This window comes from Seriola lalandi, unplaced genomic scaffold, assembly GCF_002814215.2.
Source record: "Seriola lalandi dorsalis isolate HSWRI2012SDOR001 ecotype SW California unplaced genomic scaffold, Sedor1 jcf7180002054578, whole genome shotgun sequence".
Classification (NCBI taxonomy): Eukaryota; Metazoa; Chordata; class Actinopteri; order Carangiformes; family Carangidae; genus Seriola; species Seriola lalandi.
The window spans coordinates 1468397-1484204 of record NW_019525131.1 but is presented as its reverse complement, the minus strand read 5'-3'; the positions used below and the strand labels follow the sequence as shown (position 1 = coordinate 1484204).

General features: G+C 41.2%; 1 protein-coding gene across 1 annotated transcript in view; it reads right to left on the bottom strand.

Moving 5' to 3' along the window:
* The window catches only part of immt (inner membrane protein, mitochondrial (mitofilin)), a 27797-nt gene extending 12335 nt beyond the window's left edge, over window positions 1–15462 (bottom strand). Inside the window, exons 1-7 of the mRNA XM_023417822.2 lie at window positions 15301–15462; window positions 14062–14129; window positions 13744–13930; window positions 11335–11479; window positions 8967–9059; window positions 7036–7200; window positions 2123–2256 (exon numbers count right to left, since the gene is read on the bottom strand). Coding sequence (XP_023273590.1) covers window positions 2123–2256; window positions 7036–7200; window positions 8967–9059; window positions 11335–11479; window positions 13744–13930; window positions 14062–14129; window positions 15301–15342 — 834 coding nt within the window. The 5' untranslated portion in view covers window positions 15343–15462. The remainder of the gene's footprint in view (window positions 1–2122; window positions 2257–7035; window positions 7201–8966; window positions 9060–11334; window positions 11480–13743; window positions 13931–14061; window positions 14130–15300) is intronic.
* Window positions 15463–15808: the final 346 nt, after the last annotated feature.

The following is a 15808-nucleotide window of genomic DNA, read 5'->3' as shown; positions in this document are numbered from 1 at the left end:
AAGTATATTTTTTTGGGCTTTTTATGCCTTTAATGGACAGCACAGTGGAGAGTGACAGGAAACGGGGAGGCAGAGAGAGGGGGAATGACATGCAGTGAAAGACAGTCCGATGCGGGATTCGAACCGGGGCCGACTGCAGCGAGGACTGTAGCCTCTACACATAAAAAAACCATCTAAAAAAAAAAAATCTAAACCACTACGCTACACGACGCCCCAACTTTCTTTTGTTTAGGATGCAGTTTATCTTTCTCTTACTAATACTAATGATTTCCTCTTTCAAATTTTATGGCATTTTATTCCTACTTCCACCTTTGGCAGTAAATAATTTGGCTGTTACAACAGTTTCAACAACATCTTTCCTTTCTCAGCTACTGCAGCAAATGGACTTCAGCTCCTCCAGTTTAAATTTTTTTCAAAGCACTGGACTGAAGTTAATATGAGCTGCTTTCTCAACTATTTTAGCATCGTGTCAGAAATCTCCTTCAGGTGTGACATTACAAGTTTTACTTGAACATTTCTTCTTTCTTACGTTTTTTTCAGCCAATTTAAGCCACTTAGCCTTAAACTAACAAGTTTTTCTGTTTTTTACATTTTGTATATTTTGTACAGCTGTTTCTTACACAATTCAGGCCTTTTTCAAACATTTCAGAACATTCAACCTCCAGCTTACAAGGTCTGCTTTTAATCTTCAGCCATTGCTTCAGTTGCTTCAGCTTCTTTATCATTGCTTGAGCAGTTGCTTCAGCAATATCATTCAGCTCTCAGCATTCACATGCATTTTAAGCAAGAAAAGCATTTTCTAGTTCTTTCAAATTCTTTTTCTTAGTCCAGTTTTTTGGCATCTAACTACTCCTTCATACTTTGTGCTACAAAAACCGTTCAAATACCAAAACGTGCTGTAGCATAGAGGAATGAAATAGTTATTCAAACTAGTGGGTGCCAGACAGGAGAATAGAGACTTTTCCCCTTCCCTCGGCTCCCAGGTGTCTCTCATTTATCTCCTCTCCTACTCCTCTTCCCTTTCCTTTCCTTTCCTTCTGGGAGGTAAATGGCTATGCTGCTCTTTAGGAGTAGGATGCTATTATATTTCTTATTAGTACTATTTATAAACTTTGAAATATTAAGTGTTTTATGACAATTGTTTGCCATTCAGATAAATTGAGATGATGTTCAAATCCCTGAAAACTTCAGCCTCTTTGAACTTCAGCTACTTCAGCATATTTTCAGCTACAGCCTTCAATCAAGCTTTACAGTGTTCACAGGACTTTCAGCTATTAAACTTATATTTAACTTTTTGATATCTTCAACAGTTTCTGATTCGTTTTAGTTTTATGCTTTTTTGATCAGCAAATCAAAAAAGAAAAGTGAAGAAAATGTCCAAAAAAGGACAGAGGGACCCCTGAGGCTTAATAAATCCCATGAACCGCTATTTAAATTACAACTATTATGTTTTTTTCTGTGCTAAATTTAACATTACTGGGGAGGAGAGCGACTAGAAGTCACAGCGAGAGAGGGCTAGTAGCTTCTCCTCTCCTCTGTCTCAGCGGAGACCGTCACAACTTCATTCACTCTTTTAACAAAACAAAACAAAAAGCAACGAAGGAAGCAGTAAATGGACTTACATATTTAAGACCTAACTAAATGTAATTTAAGACCTAACATGCGGCTAATGTAAAGCTAGCAGAGCTTGGAGAGTTGGTTATCTGGTTGCTAGGCGCACGCAGGCACGCACACAGGTCAGGAGCTGCCGTTGCCATGGCAATGTGAAAATCTGCCCAGAATTTGGCTTCTACATGTGGACGTATAGTGGACATACGACGTACACCTGCATATCACATCGACTACACCACTGGTTGTGAAGTTGTGAAGTGTTGTGTGTGTGTGTGTGTGTGTGTGTCTTCATGTCTTTCTATGATCGTGATTATAAATTCAATTAGAAAACCATTACTGTGAGATCATATTGGCCAGTCCAGGCAAGTTCAAAGGGCTTTTAGACGGTTACACTCACTTACACTGAGTCCTGCAAACTGTTGTCGGGTCAGATTGCACTGAGACACAGCAGTACCTGTAGCAGCATTAATGAATGAATCCATGAGTCATACAGTTGACCTCTGCTCTGTACCTCTGCTTCCATGGCCTCTTTCAGCTTGTGTGTGTGTCGTGTGATGGCCTGCAGCGCTGCCTCCTGAGCTCCAATTGCATGCAGGGTCGCTTTTGCTGAGCTGGACAGAGAGTCTTCAAGACTGGCTGTTACAGCTGCAAGACAGACAGACAGACAGACAGAGAGACCGACAGACAGACAGGCAGTCAGAGAGACGGGCAAAGAGAGCGAGAGAGAGAAACAGAGAAAGAGAGACAGATAGGAAGAGAGACACAGAGAGAGACTGAGACAGGCAGAGAGAGGAGAGAAAGACTGACAGACAGAGAGAGAGACAGACAGGCAAAGAGAAAGACAGGCAGAGAGAGAGTCAAAGACATTCAGAGAGGAAGATAATCAGGGAGAGAAAGAGACAGACAGACAGAGGGAGGGAGACAGAGAGAGAGACAGATAGAGAGAGACGGACAGAGAGAGGGAGAGACAGAAAGACAAACAGAGACAGGTAGGGATAGAGAGAGAATTCCAAAAGAGAGACCAGGCATGTACTACATCAGCTCCTATATTTGCATGTTTTTTTGTCATTTTGAATTGAGAAGAACAAAGTCATATTTGGAAAACATAAAGATAAGATCAAGGACAACAAGAAAGTCAAACTAGACAAGTGGAGAAGCAAGAGAAAACAAGAACATTTCTCCAAAGAAAGTGTGACAAGAGCTAGCAGGAGTTAGCAGAAGCTTGTTGATGCAATAGGGGAAAACAGGAAACAAACAAACAACAACAACAACAACAACAACAACAACAACAATAGGAATCAGCAAAGAACATACTCAAAAGAGAGTGAGTAGGCCTGGAATGTTAAAAAGCTGATATTATAATAGTTTTACTACCAAGAAAAACTCAGATAAGCAACTTGAGGTCAAACAGTGACATTTGGAACCCCAAAACGGCAGCTGGAATCAGTTGCAGCTAACTGTGGCAGTTGGATGTGAGCAGTGGAGGCTAACAGAAGCAGTTGGAAAATAGGCATTTTGATTCAAACTTGACCAATGAGCCATTCAGAACAGCAGCTAACCCTCCCCCACTCCCGCAGAGTGACATCATTAATATACACTACCCAGCAGACAAGGCCCAATCCCATTTCTGATTTTTACACCTTCCCCTTTCCTGTTGGAACTGAGTTACAAGGGGTAGTGATTGATATCTATCCCTATTAAATGGGACACCCCTTTAAAGAACGTGATACATCATCAGTAGTCTATGATGACTATTACATAAGCAGACGCAAAGTGTTTTTGCCGGAGATTCAACATGCCGTCAAAATGTGAAAATCACGGACAAACGCGATACTTTCACAAGTTCCATTTCATGCATCAATCGATCAATTGAAAAAGAAAAACAATTAGACTGCTATATTGCCAGGCTATTGTTAAGTGATGCTCTGTAGGCAGCCATGACAGTCTGCACTGATATGGGAGCGGTAAAGTTCAGCAAACTACGTGCTGGACGTCACTTAAATTTAGGTCGTCATATGCCATCAAATGGGGTTAGGTTAGGGTTATCATTAAAATATTCCAAAATGCAGGATTGTCATGCACAAATCAGTAATAAAGAATAATGTTACCGTTAGCTAGATAGCTACTGAGACATAAGCATACTACTAATCATTTTTTGTGGCTTTTATGAAGAAGAGGACCATAATTCCTATTCATCATTGTAATTTTTAAAATCTTTATTAATGGAGAAAATTACATTTGTGATTTTCTTTAGTCGCTCGTGTCAGCTATCTTGCCAGTGATTTGCAAGGCAGGCTTCTGGGAAATATCTCATAACACTTCATTTGAAGTGTGCCCCTGAAAAATCTTCGTTTGAAGGGCCAGTTAGCCCTTACACTTCACCCTACTCCTCTATCCCAGAGGACTCGGAAAACAGCAAGATTACAACTATCACTATTTGCAGAAGTGGTAAAGGCATGGTACAGGGGTATCTCAAGCCTTTCCAGGACAGTTTCCAGGCACTGAATCTCTGGTAGAGAAAGTAAACACCTCTCCTATGGAACTCCAGCCTCATGCCAGTGAGACACACCCTCCAACTGTCTCTAGCATCCCAAATGAGAAGGAGCACCAGGATGACACAGAGCGTATCCTCATCCCTCCCCATCAGACCACTTCACCCAGTTAGAAGTAGAGATGATGCAGCTCAGAGAAATCATCTTAAATCAGACAGACAAACATTCTACACAGCTCTTATGACAACAAATATAACAGATGAGAAAAGAGCAAGAGAACATACAGATAACCCATGAAAAACAATTAATCAGAGACAGAAAGCCACAAGAAAGACCTCTTCACTCTGAAAGAACAAGTGAGTGACCTACAACAAGAGAAAGCCAGAGGAGAGAGCTTGCTCTACTATCTACTATTCTACTATCAGAACACGTGAAATTCATTGCATTCCTCACGACACACTACACAACACAACCTCATTGATACATATGTTAGCACGATCAGATTCCATGTGATCGACAAAATTCTTAATGATCAATTATAGATCATCGATTAATCATGCCCACCCCTAATCTATAGACCTAACCTAACCTATAGAAAACCTACAAAGAATCAAGTTCAAGAGAAGATCTCAGAAAAACTGATAAAGAATAACCAGACCCCACTGGATTACCCCATCACAGAATCAGAACTGGAAGACAAACTGAAGGTTCTGCAGCCCAGAAAAGCTTATGGGCTTGATGGCATCTTAAATAAGATGTTAAAGTTAGAGTGAAGGGCTGATCACACCCATATTCAAAAATGGAGACAAATATGATCCCAATAATTACAGATGCATCCGTGTAAGTAGTAATCCGTGAAAAATATTTTAAATTCAAGAATTACAGACTTCCTTATCGAGTACAGAGCCTTAAGTAGGGATGGGTATCGTTAAGATTTTAACGGTACTACTTCTCTTACCGATACTGCTTATCGATCTGGTACTTTAACGGTACTCTTATCCATACTTTTTGAGGACGAAAAAAACTTAAAACAAAACATTTGTCACATGTTTGTGACAACGGGCTGTGTCTGCATCAACTGTAGTAAAGTAGAGCCACACTTTGGACCACACAAACAGCAGGCAGGCAGAATGAGAGACAGATCTCTCGCCTTCTGCGAGAATAGCAAAAATATGTCATACATAGACGGATATTTGACAAAGTTGGTGAAATAAATGTGCAAGATAACGTTTATCTAATGGAGAAAAAAAAAAAAAAAAAAAAGTTCCGATAGCAGAACCGTTAAGGTCAGAACTTATTTGATACCGCGGCCTTTAATAAAGGAATTTATTAATGAACTGGCATTGTTTTTAGAGCAATCACCAGCGACAGGTCTCACACTTCAAGACACAGAAATCAGGTGTCTGTTTTATACACATGACCTGGTCATACTCTCTCCTATTAATGAATGTCTTCAGCAGAATCTGGACTTTCTTCATCAGTAACGTCAGACCTGGACCCTGACTGACACCAAAATTATCACCTTCCAGAAAAGAAGCAAAGAAATTACATTTATACATCTAAAATAGAAGGGACCCAAATAGAACAAACAAATACCTACACCTACCTAGGTTTACAGACTAGTTCCACAGGAAACTTCAGCTCTGCTGTGAAGGAACTCAAAAGGCAAAAAGGCTTTCTATGCCATCGAGTTCTCAGTTGGCTCAAAATATTACAATCAGTTATAGAACTGATTGCATCGTGTGGCAGTGACATATGGGGGCCCTTACTACAAAATGAAAATGAAAAATGGGACAAAAATCCAATTGAAGAGGCGTCGAGTGGCGCAGTGGGTTGAGCAGGCGCCCCATATGTAGAGGCTACAGTCCTCGCTGCAGTCGGCCCCGGTTTGAATCCCGCATCGGATGGCCCTTTACTGCATGTCATTTCCCCTCTCTCTGCCTCCCCATTTCCTGTCTCTCTCTACTGTGCTATCCAATAAAGGCATAAAAAAGCACCAAAAAAAATCCAATTGAAATCTTGCATACAGAGTTCTGCAAAAGTATTCTCCAGGGAGAAAGAAAAAGCCCAAGCCCTCTGTTGCAGGGCTGAATTATGTCAAAACCCATTGCTTCTGAGTATTCAGAGAAGAGCTTTCAAATTCTGGAGCCTAATTAAAAAGAGTAACGCTGCCTCTTACCATTAAAACACTCTCGCCTGCCAAGAGTTGGACATAGAAAGGAGTCTCCTCAGCAAACTGGTCCTGAGGCTGGCTTACCTTTCACCTTCTCACATCACAAACCGCAGCCAGCATCAGAGCAGTTACACTGTCAGAGATTAGATCCAACCAAATTATAACTAAAGACAAAGAAAAGCTACTGGAACAATATTACACCCTCAACAACACAAACTAGAAACATATTTGGCCCTACACAGACAGTATACTGTGGCAGACTACCTGACCACAGTAGCTGATAAGAACCTGAGAAAAATGCTGACAATGTAAAGACTGAGTGAGCACAGTTTTGCAATAGAGGAGGGCAGACACAGGCAGACCTGGCTGCCCAGAAAGAACAGGCTGTGCTGTCACTCTGATCACGGAGCTATAGAGACAGAACTACTTTTCCTGACAGCAAATACACAAACATCAGGGAGGAATTCTTCACAAAATTTGAACAGAAGTGCCCTGTATTTAACAATTTAACAGACAGGGAGAAATTACCCATCATTCTGGGGGAAAAGAGAGAATGTGCAGTATTGGCTGCTACACATTGAACATTCCATGCCAATAAAGCCTGTTGAATTGAATTGAATTGAATTGACAGACAGTCAGATCGAGAGACAGACAGACAAACACAGACAGACAGTCAGAGAGAGACAGTCAGACACAGAGAGAGAGAGACAGAGGTGTGTGTGTGTGTGTGTATGTGTGTGTGTGTTGTTTCCAGCCTACCTGCCATGACGTCCTGCTCCTCCTGGTCTTGTTGAGCCAGTCTAGCTGTCACCTCCTCTACTGGACGCTCTCTCAGTGGTTCTGCTGCTGCAGGTGACTCAGTGTCAAGGTGAACTGCTGCTGACAGTGAGGTGTCCTGATGGTCATGACACTCTTTGCACTCCTCTGAAGAAAACACACACACAGACCCAATGAAGCCTGTCAGTCACTAAACATCACACACCAGCGGTATTCAAAGTGTGAGGCGCGCCTACCGGGGAAGGGGGGGTGCCAGAGAACTTCAGGGGAGGTGTAGCGTGAGAAAAAATAAACTAGAAATTATTATTAATAATAATAATAATCATAATAATCATAATAATAATCCTTGCAAAGACAATAGGTTCCTTGCACCTCCAGTGCCAGGGATCACTGGGCCCTGGCACACTCGGTGCTCCAGCCCTAATAAACAGTACAGTTTCAAAAGGGTCCTAGCACCGGGGAAAAGTTTGGACCAGTTTGCAAAATGTGTGTTGGAATGGGAACGAGTTGATTTTTCATGGTGAGGAATAGAAATTCGCGACGGGCAGGTCCTCCAACAAAAACTGAAAAGCTTCACAATTTAACATCACAAAGGTCTCAAGATGAGGCTGACCACAGATCATGTCGATCTCATGAATTTCTTAGGAGGAGTTCGTTAAAGTATGTGACCCCCAAATCGCAAAAACAGCGTGAAAATTGCAAATTGAATACAAAATGGCAGATGTCCTGTTGGGTTTAGGGTATGGGTGCAAGAGGCTTTTCTGTAATTCTTGGCATGTTACATGTGCCTACCGATTTTCATGCATGTAGGTGAAACACAGAGCGGGGTTTCAATTTTTTGAAATTACATGGTGGCACTATTGAGCCATTTTGCCAAGCCCGTGGGCACGCATCCTGGCGGCCGCTGGACACCGTACCCCGGGGTTAAGATTTCTTTCACAGACCCTGTGGCAGCAGAGAAGATGTACTGAATTTTTATATGCATTCTTAATTTTGTCCATTGTGTGAAGCCAGAGACCAAACAACAAGTGCACATTATGTGTCTGTATGTCACATGCAGAGCTGTTGAAAATGTCATGTTAATAGAAAGATGAATTGCCACTCAAGAATTACTTTTTGTTTTCAAAAGATAGCGCTGTGACTATGACTTCATATTTGTTTACAGATGTCTTCAGTGTGAGACTCTCATCATATATGGAATTTGGGCAAGATTGGACAATATACAACAGAGTTAACGCTGAAGACATTGTATGTTTGTTTGCATTTCCATTTTTTCCAACAGGTGGAGCCAGAGACCATGGAATAAGCCCACATGTGGCTGAGTATCAGATAACACAATGAAACACACAGAAATTCATCATTTTCCTGAACCCCCGCAATTTAACGGAAACTCTGAATTTTCACAGGGAAGCATCATCTAGGCATAAAGCTTACATTTGGAGAAGACTGGACAAAGTATAATAGAGTTATAACCACTTCCTGTTTCAAATTTTACAGCTTCGTAGAATCTGTTTATTTACTTTAACCTTACATTGTTATATTAATTTAGTAATTATTTATTACTCTTATAAACACAGAAAGTTTGAGGCAGTTTGGACAATGTATACTGGAGTTATAGCTAACTGATTTTTCATGGTGAATCATCGAAATTCACCATGCTGCCACGGCTTGCAGTAGGACGGTTAAAGCAGCCATGCATTGTAATAACCAGTGGACACTGCTGTCAAAGGTTAAGATCTCTTGCTTGATCTGACTGTCATTAACTCAGTGATAATCCACTGTCAGCTGATGGTATGAAAAATGTAATAATTATAGATGACCAGCTAATTGACAAACATTAATCCTTCCACTGATATGATATATATATTCTTTCGCAGAGATATCATAGTGACCCTGTGGTGGAGACATGTTACCTTTGACTGCTGCTGCCTCGGTGTCACAGGGAGCAGGTACTGATGGGACCTCACTGATGGCAGAGATGATATGAGTTGCCTCTGCTGAAGCCTCTGGTGGGGGGACACACACAGGAAGACACAGCATGTCTGTGAGCACGTGGTTTCATCTGCACTAACAGCTTCAGCTGTAGTGTGGTAAGTTATCACAGAGCTAAATGTACTGGACTGCACTACAGTCTAATGACCTATGAGCTGTACATGTATTTAAGGCCACAAGGCCCTAAGGAAGAGGGCTGAGTCAAATGATCGGTTTCATCATCAATCAGTCTGCTATTTATTTTATTTTCAGTTTTTAAAATGTCAGACATAAAGAAAGAGCAGTAAATGTTCACATCTGAGAAGTGAAGGTGTTTTACTTCAGTTAAAGGACTAAAGGGCAACACACACCACAGACATATGACACACATCAAAACCATGTTTTCTATCCAGACCAGCAGCAGCAGATTCACACTGAGGAAACAGGTGGGTCCTGTCTCATGTCCACTCGCTAGAGAATCAATAATGTCACCACATTCAGTGTGACCTCATCCCAGCTCCTGCACTTGAGCTGCCCCTACCCGGGACAGGTGCACAGACACCTCGGCTTCACACTTGTGTTGTCAGTGGTTATTGTCATAAAATACTTAATGCAGAACTGTCCAGCATCTGTCAGTCGTCTGGTGAAGACAGGATCATGCTCTTCTTTTTGTTGACTTACTCATGGACTGAACCTTGATGAAGTTCTGGAGTTTATAGACTAAGAGTCTGCAGGTCGCTGCGGTACTATGGTTAAAAACACCGGATCCAGATCTGAGACTGTGTTCTTTGTGGAATGATCTCTGTTAAGTGTTTGTGCTTCCTGTCATCGATTCCTCTCATACCAAGACTGACAAGTCACTTTAGTTTATTAAATAAATGTTTTTTCCTTTTTTCTGTCTTTTTAATATTTATGAATATTTCTAATATTTAATTTTTTGTTTAGTGTGTGTTTTCTGCTTTTCAGTGGATTTACTCTATTATTTAACTGTGATCCAGACTTCAATGCTACTATCGTGGATCAGGACTGGTCTCTAAAACATTCTAGATCTGCTACTCCACAAATAGAGACTGAAAGGGTTGATCTGGCGCTCTGTTATGAAAAGGTGTCTTGAGACTGTTTTTGGCTTCTTTTAAAGGACCTATTCTGACTGCAGGTTCTAGTCTGGGACTGGTCCTCAGGTCTTGGTCTTCAAGGGACCATGGAAGTACTTATGAAGCATTTCACTGATTAGACAACAAAAGCAGAATAAAAATATAGGAATAAAAACAAGAATAAATAAATTGATTTTATAAATGAATTAATTAATCCATAAATTAATTAATTACAAGTATTTCATTAATTGATATTTGAATGTAAAAGACAAAATTATTATAAAAGATTTTACATTAATCTATGAATAAATAATAAAAGTTCTAATTAAAAAGTCATTAATAAACACCTAAATAAATAATGGTATGTCTGAATTTGAAAATTCAGTGTCCACCATGTCTGTGTGTGCATACCACAGAGATCTACAGGAAGCTACAGGAGGCTAAAGTAGGACAGAGGACAGCTTACCCTCAGATGTCTCTGTGGACACAGAAAACAACAGAGTGCACATAAAACACTGACATTTCAACAATATTAAAATGAGTCACACACAGTAACAAAGTCTCCGACATCATGGTTCAGTCTCTGTCTCCCTTTGGTGCTCCTTAGACTGGTCTTACCTGTGGGCTCTTGGGAACATTGACCCCTGAAGACTCCATTAACTCTCTATGTAATGAACAAATCAAATTCAATCAGAACAGGTTGAGAGATTCTTTTTAGCCTCAACATTAAATAAATCAAATTATGTTCATGTAACATGATAAAGAACATAATATGTTTTAAAATTCCAGAAGTGTGGTCACACATCATGGGGGTTGACCGATGTGGCTTTTTTCGGGGCCGATATTGTTCATTAGTGATTAAGGAGACTGATAACTGATATGAGGAACTGGTATATACAAAAACACACAAGTGCACAAGTGCGGTTACTGCCCAAACTTTTACAAAACTGACTGTGATTGGCTAAACTCAGGGCATTTTTTTTTTTACTGTTGTCCATGTTGTTCTGTTCTAGCAGGAGATATCACAGTAGCTTTATTGTAGATCAACTTCTGTTAGGGCATGTACATGTGTGCATACATGTCTTGTTATGGTTGTGGGGACAAGCTTAGGTTCGAAACCATCATTGTGAGGTCACTTTGGCCTCGCAGTTTCAAAGTTTTTTTGAGGGATACCTGCAGTGACTGAGGTCAGTGGACAATGAGTCTGAAGACTTACCCTCTATGCTCTGTGCAGGCTGTGTAGACACAGGACGCTTCTCTTTGGCTGAACCTTCTGCTGCCTCCTTAACCTTCTTCTCTGACTTCGCTTTGGATGCCTCCACCTGTTTGTCCATCATGGAGGGAGGCTGGGCCTTCTCCATCTAAACAGCAGAAATAGCAGCCATTTTAACTGTGTAAAGCCACATATGATACTCAGTTCTGGACAAAGTCATATCCAACAACAAGACATTTTAGATGGAATTTAAATTACTTGAAGTTCATGATTCAATGTAATGATCAAGTCAAGTGTTTTTGGCCCTGATGCTGATCAGAGTCTTTTATTGCTGCAAATCTTCAACAGAGTCTGATCAGGTGGTTTACATTCAATACTAAATATTGATTAAATATGTATCTGACACAGTGAAATAACAGCTGAAGCCATCTAAATCTGGAACACATTTTTCAAACTACTGAAGGTCCTGTTTGGCAGACTAATTTCAATTATTGATCCGATAAGGACAGTTTAACTGAGGGAATGCCACTCCTGAAACTGACATGAATACAATCATCTAGAGAGAGGAGGTACTACTCTGTCTGCTTTGATGGAACTACAGAAACACAGATTTTAAAGGTTGTGTCATTTACTTCATAAACAGTCTTTAGCAGTGTAGAGAACCCATAAACATGACCAATGATGAGTTCTAAAACATGAATAACTCCTATCTGAATGTTTTCTACACTGAGACTTCATTGCAAAAAAAAATGCATTCGAACTCCGATATTGATCAAAGAAGAGTGAAATTCTGAGAAAATGCTTAGCTGCTACTTTTTCTTCAGTTCAGTTTAGTTTAACCATTAACTCCACACCAAGGTACACAAGTTCGATGCTTCAACGAACGAACAGCAATTAGCAAGTACATATTACCATTTCATTTCTGATGTCTGACAGAGGATCTTAGGGAAGAACAGAGTCGATCACAGGCACAAAATAATTTTTCATATTCAAACGTTAAAGCCGCGTTTCAATCAAAAAGTACCTAGAACTTTAAGTCCCAGTTCCAGTTTTTTTTTACCTTCTCGCAGACCTGTTTTGCGGTGTGGAAAATGTGTTTGCTCACTCGCTCGCTGCGAACTTTTAAACATTGCGGGTGAAATAAAATGCAGTGAGTGCTCGACCAGTCAGAAATGTTCAGCACTCCAGACTACACCCCCCAAAGTTCCTGAACCTTTGGAAAGTACCTTTCCCGACCAGGGACTTTTTTGGGGGTCGACCAATTACCCTGGAACTAAATATAGACCCTGCTTCCTGGCATAGTTCCTCAAAAGGTTCCTGGGGAAAGTTTCTGCAGTGGAAAAGCGGCTTAATGTTCATTCTCATATGTAGTGAGAGTGTAGAACCAGCTGTCATAAAACACAGCAGCTGTGTAACACCAGTAGGCTGAGGAAGAACAACACAGTAGAGTCCGGCAAAGATCTATCTTTGTATTTGTGTCCCACTAAAAACACAACTCTACTACATGCTGTGTGCATGTTGTCAAGTGATCAAAGTCACATGAACAGTATATGGGACTGTCAGGACAGAAAGCAAAGAAAAAAACTGATCTGAGCTCAGTTTGTGTTTAGTGTAGAGATATGAGCTCTGGCTCTGGCTCACTTAAATAAAGTTTTATCCATTTGACACTGTAAAATATCTTTGGTTAATTATAAACTGTGTTGGGACTTATCAGACTGTCAGAGGATGTCAGTAGAGTAGACAGTCCTTCATAGGAAGTCAGTAGAGTAAACAGTCCTTCAGCGGACATCAGTAAAGTATGCAGTCCTTCAGTAGAGTAACTGGTCCTTCAATGTGGCCTAATACACATTCACGTTCACACTGCTAAAAGAATGTGGCCACACTTGGAACATACCACTTCTGAATGTGGTCTGACTGATTGGATCTCAAATGCATCCTCAGTGCGTCTAGGGTGCGTCCACACCTGAACTTAGAGCTGACCACTGGTGATCAGATTCACCTGAGATGGATGTTAATACCAGATCTATACAGGTCTGAAGAGGACTGAATTCTATTCAGGATTCTATTGTTTTCAGTGTGTCTTTGCAGCTAAGATCTGTCTGCAGCTGTCAGGCTGTCAGGTCAACACACACAGTGACAGACTCTCAGTCTCTGTTCAACACAGTGGACGTCTGTACTGTCTATACTGACAGTTCATGTCAAGCTGTGTGATTATTCAACATAAATCCCTGCTCTTCAGTTTTTAACCAGTTTATCTGATCATGTGACTCTACACTCTTTTACATTCAAGTAAATAACTGTTGCTCTGCTGTTGATTGTAAAGGTAAATGTAAGATCCCAGGATTCACACAACACTGGTGTTTATCTAATGTGACAAACAGTCTAATCTAATGAAGAGGACTTTCCAGTTACCTGTTTCTTGACTGGGAGGCCATCTTGAGAAGGGGGTCCCAGAGCCACACCCAGCAGCCAGTCGGAGTATGGAACATTGCTCTCCACAGCTGCTCTGAACTTGTGGTCCCATTTGGCGTAGAGTATCGTACCTCCAATGCCTCCGCCTACTGTCACCAAGCCAGCAGCAACCACTTTAGCAGCTCCACTGTGGTGGAAGAGGACAGACAACTGAGGGCTGTTTGTTTGTTTGTTTGTGTGTGTGTTTGTGTGTGTGTGTGTGTTTGTGTGTGTGTGTGTTTGTGTGTATGTGTGTACGTGTGTGTGTGTGTGTATTACCCAGACTCTCCTGTGGTGTAGTGCCGGGAGTGTTGCAGATTGGTTAGAGGAGTCCTCCAACAGTGCTTCTAAAGAGAGAACAGGAGAGAGGAAGAGGGAAAATTAATTTAATATCGGTCACAGCTAGTTCATGAGATTACCTCCAATGTCTCAAACACACACAATGGCCATATTTCCTGCCTAACTGCACATTACCCTTTGCCTGTAGCATGAGCAGCACACCCCACTTATGCAAATACAACATTCAAAATAACAAAGCTGCTGCAGACAGGTGTCAACAGAGACTGATGTCAGATAATGCTTCAAGCATAAAGGAGATGTTTCCTCACATCTCTAACCTCTGAACTAAAGGTGCTAGGGCCGAGACTAAGGACACCAGTGAGGGAATGTTCACTTCTGGTGCTGTGTCCTGGTAGACAAAAGACAATTTCACTTTAGTACATACTAAAGTCGTATTTTATTCTGTTGATCTGGATGTAGCCCATGTCTCTGCAAAGGTGATGCACATAATGTCCACACACCAGTCCTAAAAATTCATTCATTACAACATATGTCAAGTTATCACAATTTTCTCTGACAACAAAAATCCCTTAAACCACAATGTAATAACTAGAACAAAGTTTTATTACTTTAAACACAGCAACTAATATTTGAGACGGTTATCATATTGTCGATATATTTGTTACACTGTAGAAACGTCACATTATCCAAAGCAATTGAGTTCTCGGTTTTAACCACTAGGTGAAGCTAAACGCTCGGAAATTAGAGGGCTTAGCCCTGGGCCATGTCACGATCCTTGTCTTGGTTCTAGCGGACAGCACTGACAATTTTTAACTTAAGTCAAAGAGTATCTGAGTCACACATGAAGCCGACATGTAGAGGCAGATCCGTGGGAATGTAGGGCAGAACCGCCCGGGGCTTTTAGTTAGCGCTGCTTTAGAGCAGAAATGTAGTGACCCAAACACAGTTGCTAAACTCGTTAGCTTTAGCCAAATGTCACTTGAAGCTAACAAGTAGCTCTGACATTGTGCTCATTCGTCACCGGCTCTTCCTGGTGACAGCTTCACTAAAGAGTCGTGTTACTTCTGCAGTCTAACGTTAGCTCATGTTTTAAAGTCAACACCCCGCCTCTGTTCACTGCAGACCCGCTGTGGCACCTTGAGGGTCACTGAATGACAACACGCTAATGCTAACATGGCAGCGGACGGCGGGTCTGGGGAGGCTCTCTGCGGCTCTTACCCGGGCTGTGGCATTAGCTCCTCTCAGACAAGCCCTCAGCATGGTCTTCGCTCACTTTGTTCTCAAACACTGATCACTTTAACCTGCACAGAGCACTGACTCCTTTCTCCTCGTTTTCCTTTTCCTTTCAGCTCTTCTTCTTCCTCGTATTTTACGTCGTTTGAACGCTTGTGTGCGCAACACTGCCCCCCTCAGCCACATGAATGCATCACCCCTGGAAATCCCGCTACAGCAACTAGTCAATTTATTGACTAGTTGAACCAGACTTGAAGGTCCATATAGTATAAAGGTAGATGTTTATGTGTTGTTTGATTATAAAGCAGGTCTAGGTTTTATATTAATACTGTGAAAGTATAAAAGCGCTCAGTCCACAGAGCAATGCACACAGCCTGTATTAGGAAACTCAGCCTTAAAATGAGCAGTCAGGACTTCTGGAACTTTGTGATGTCACAACAAAGCAGTCACCACTTTCAGCCAAGCCACAAGCCCCAATGGTCCTTTGGTCTCT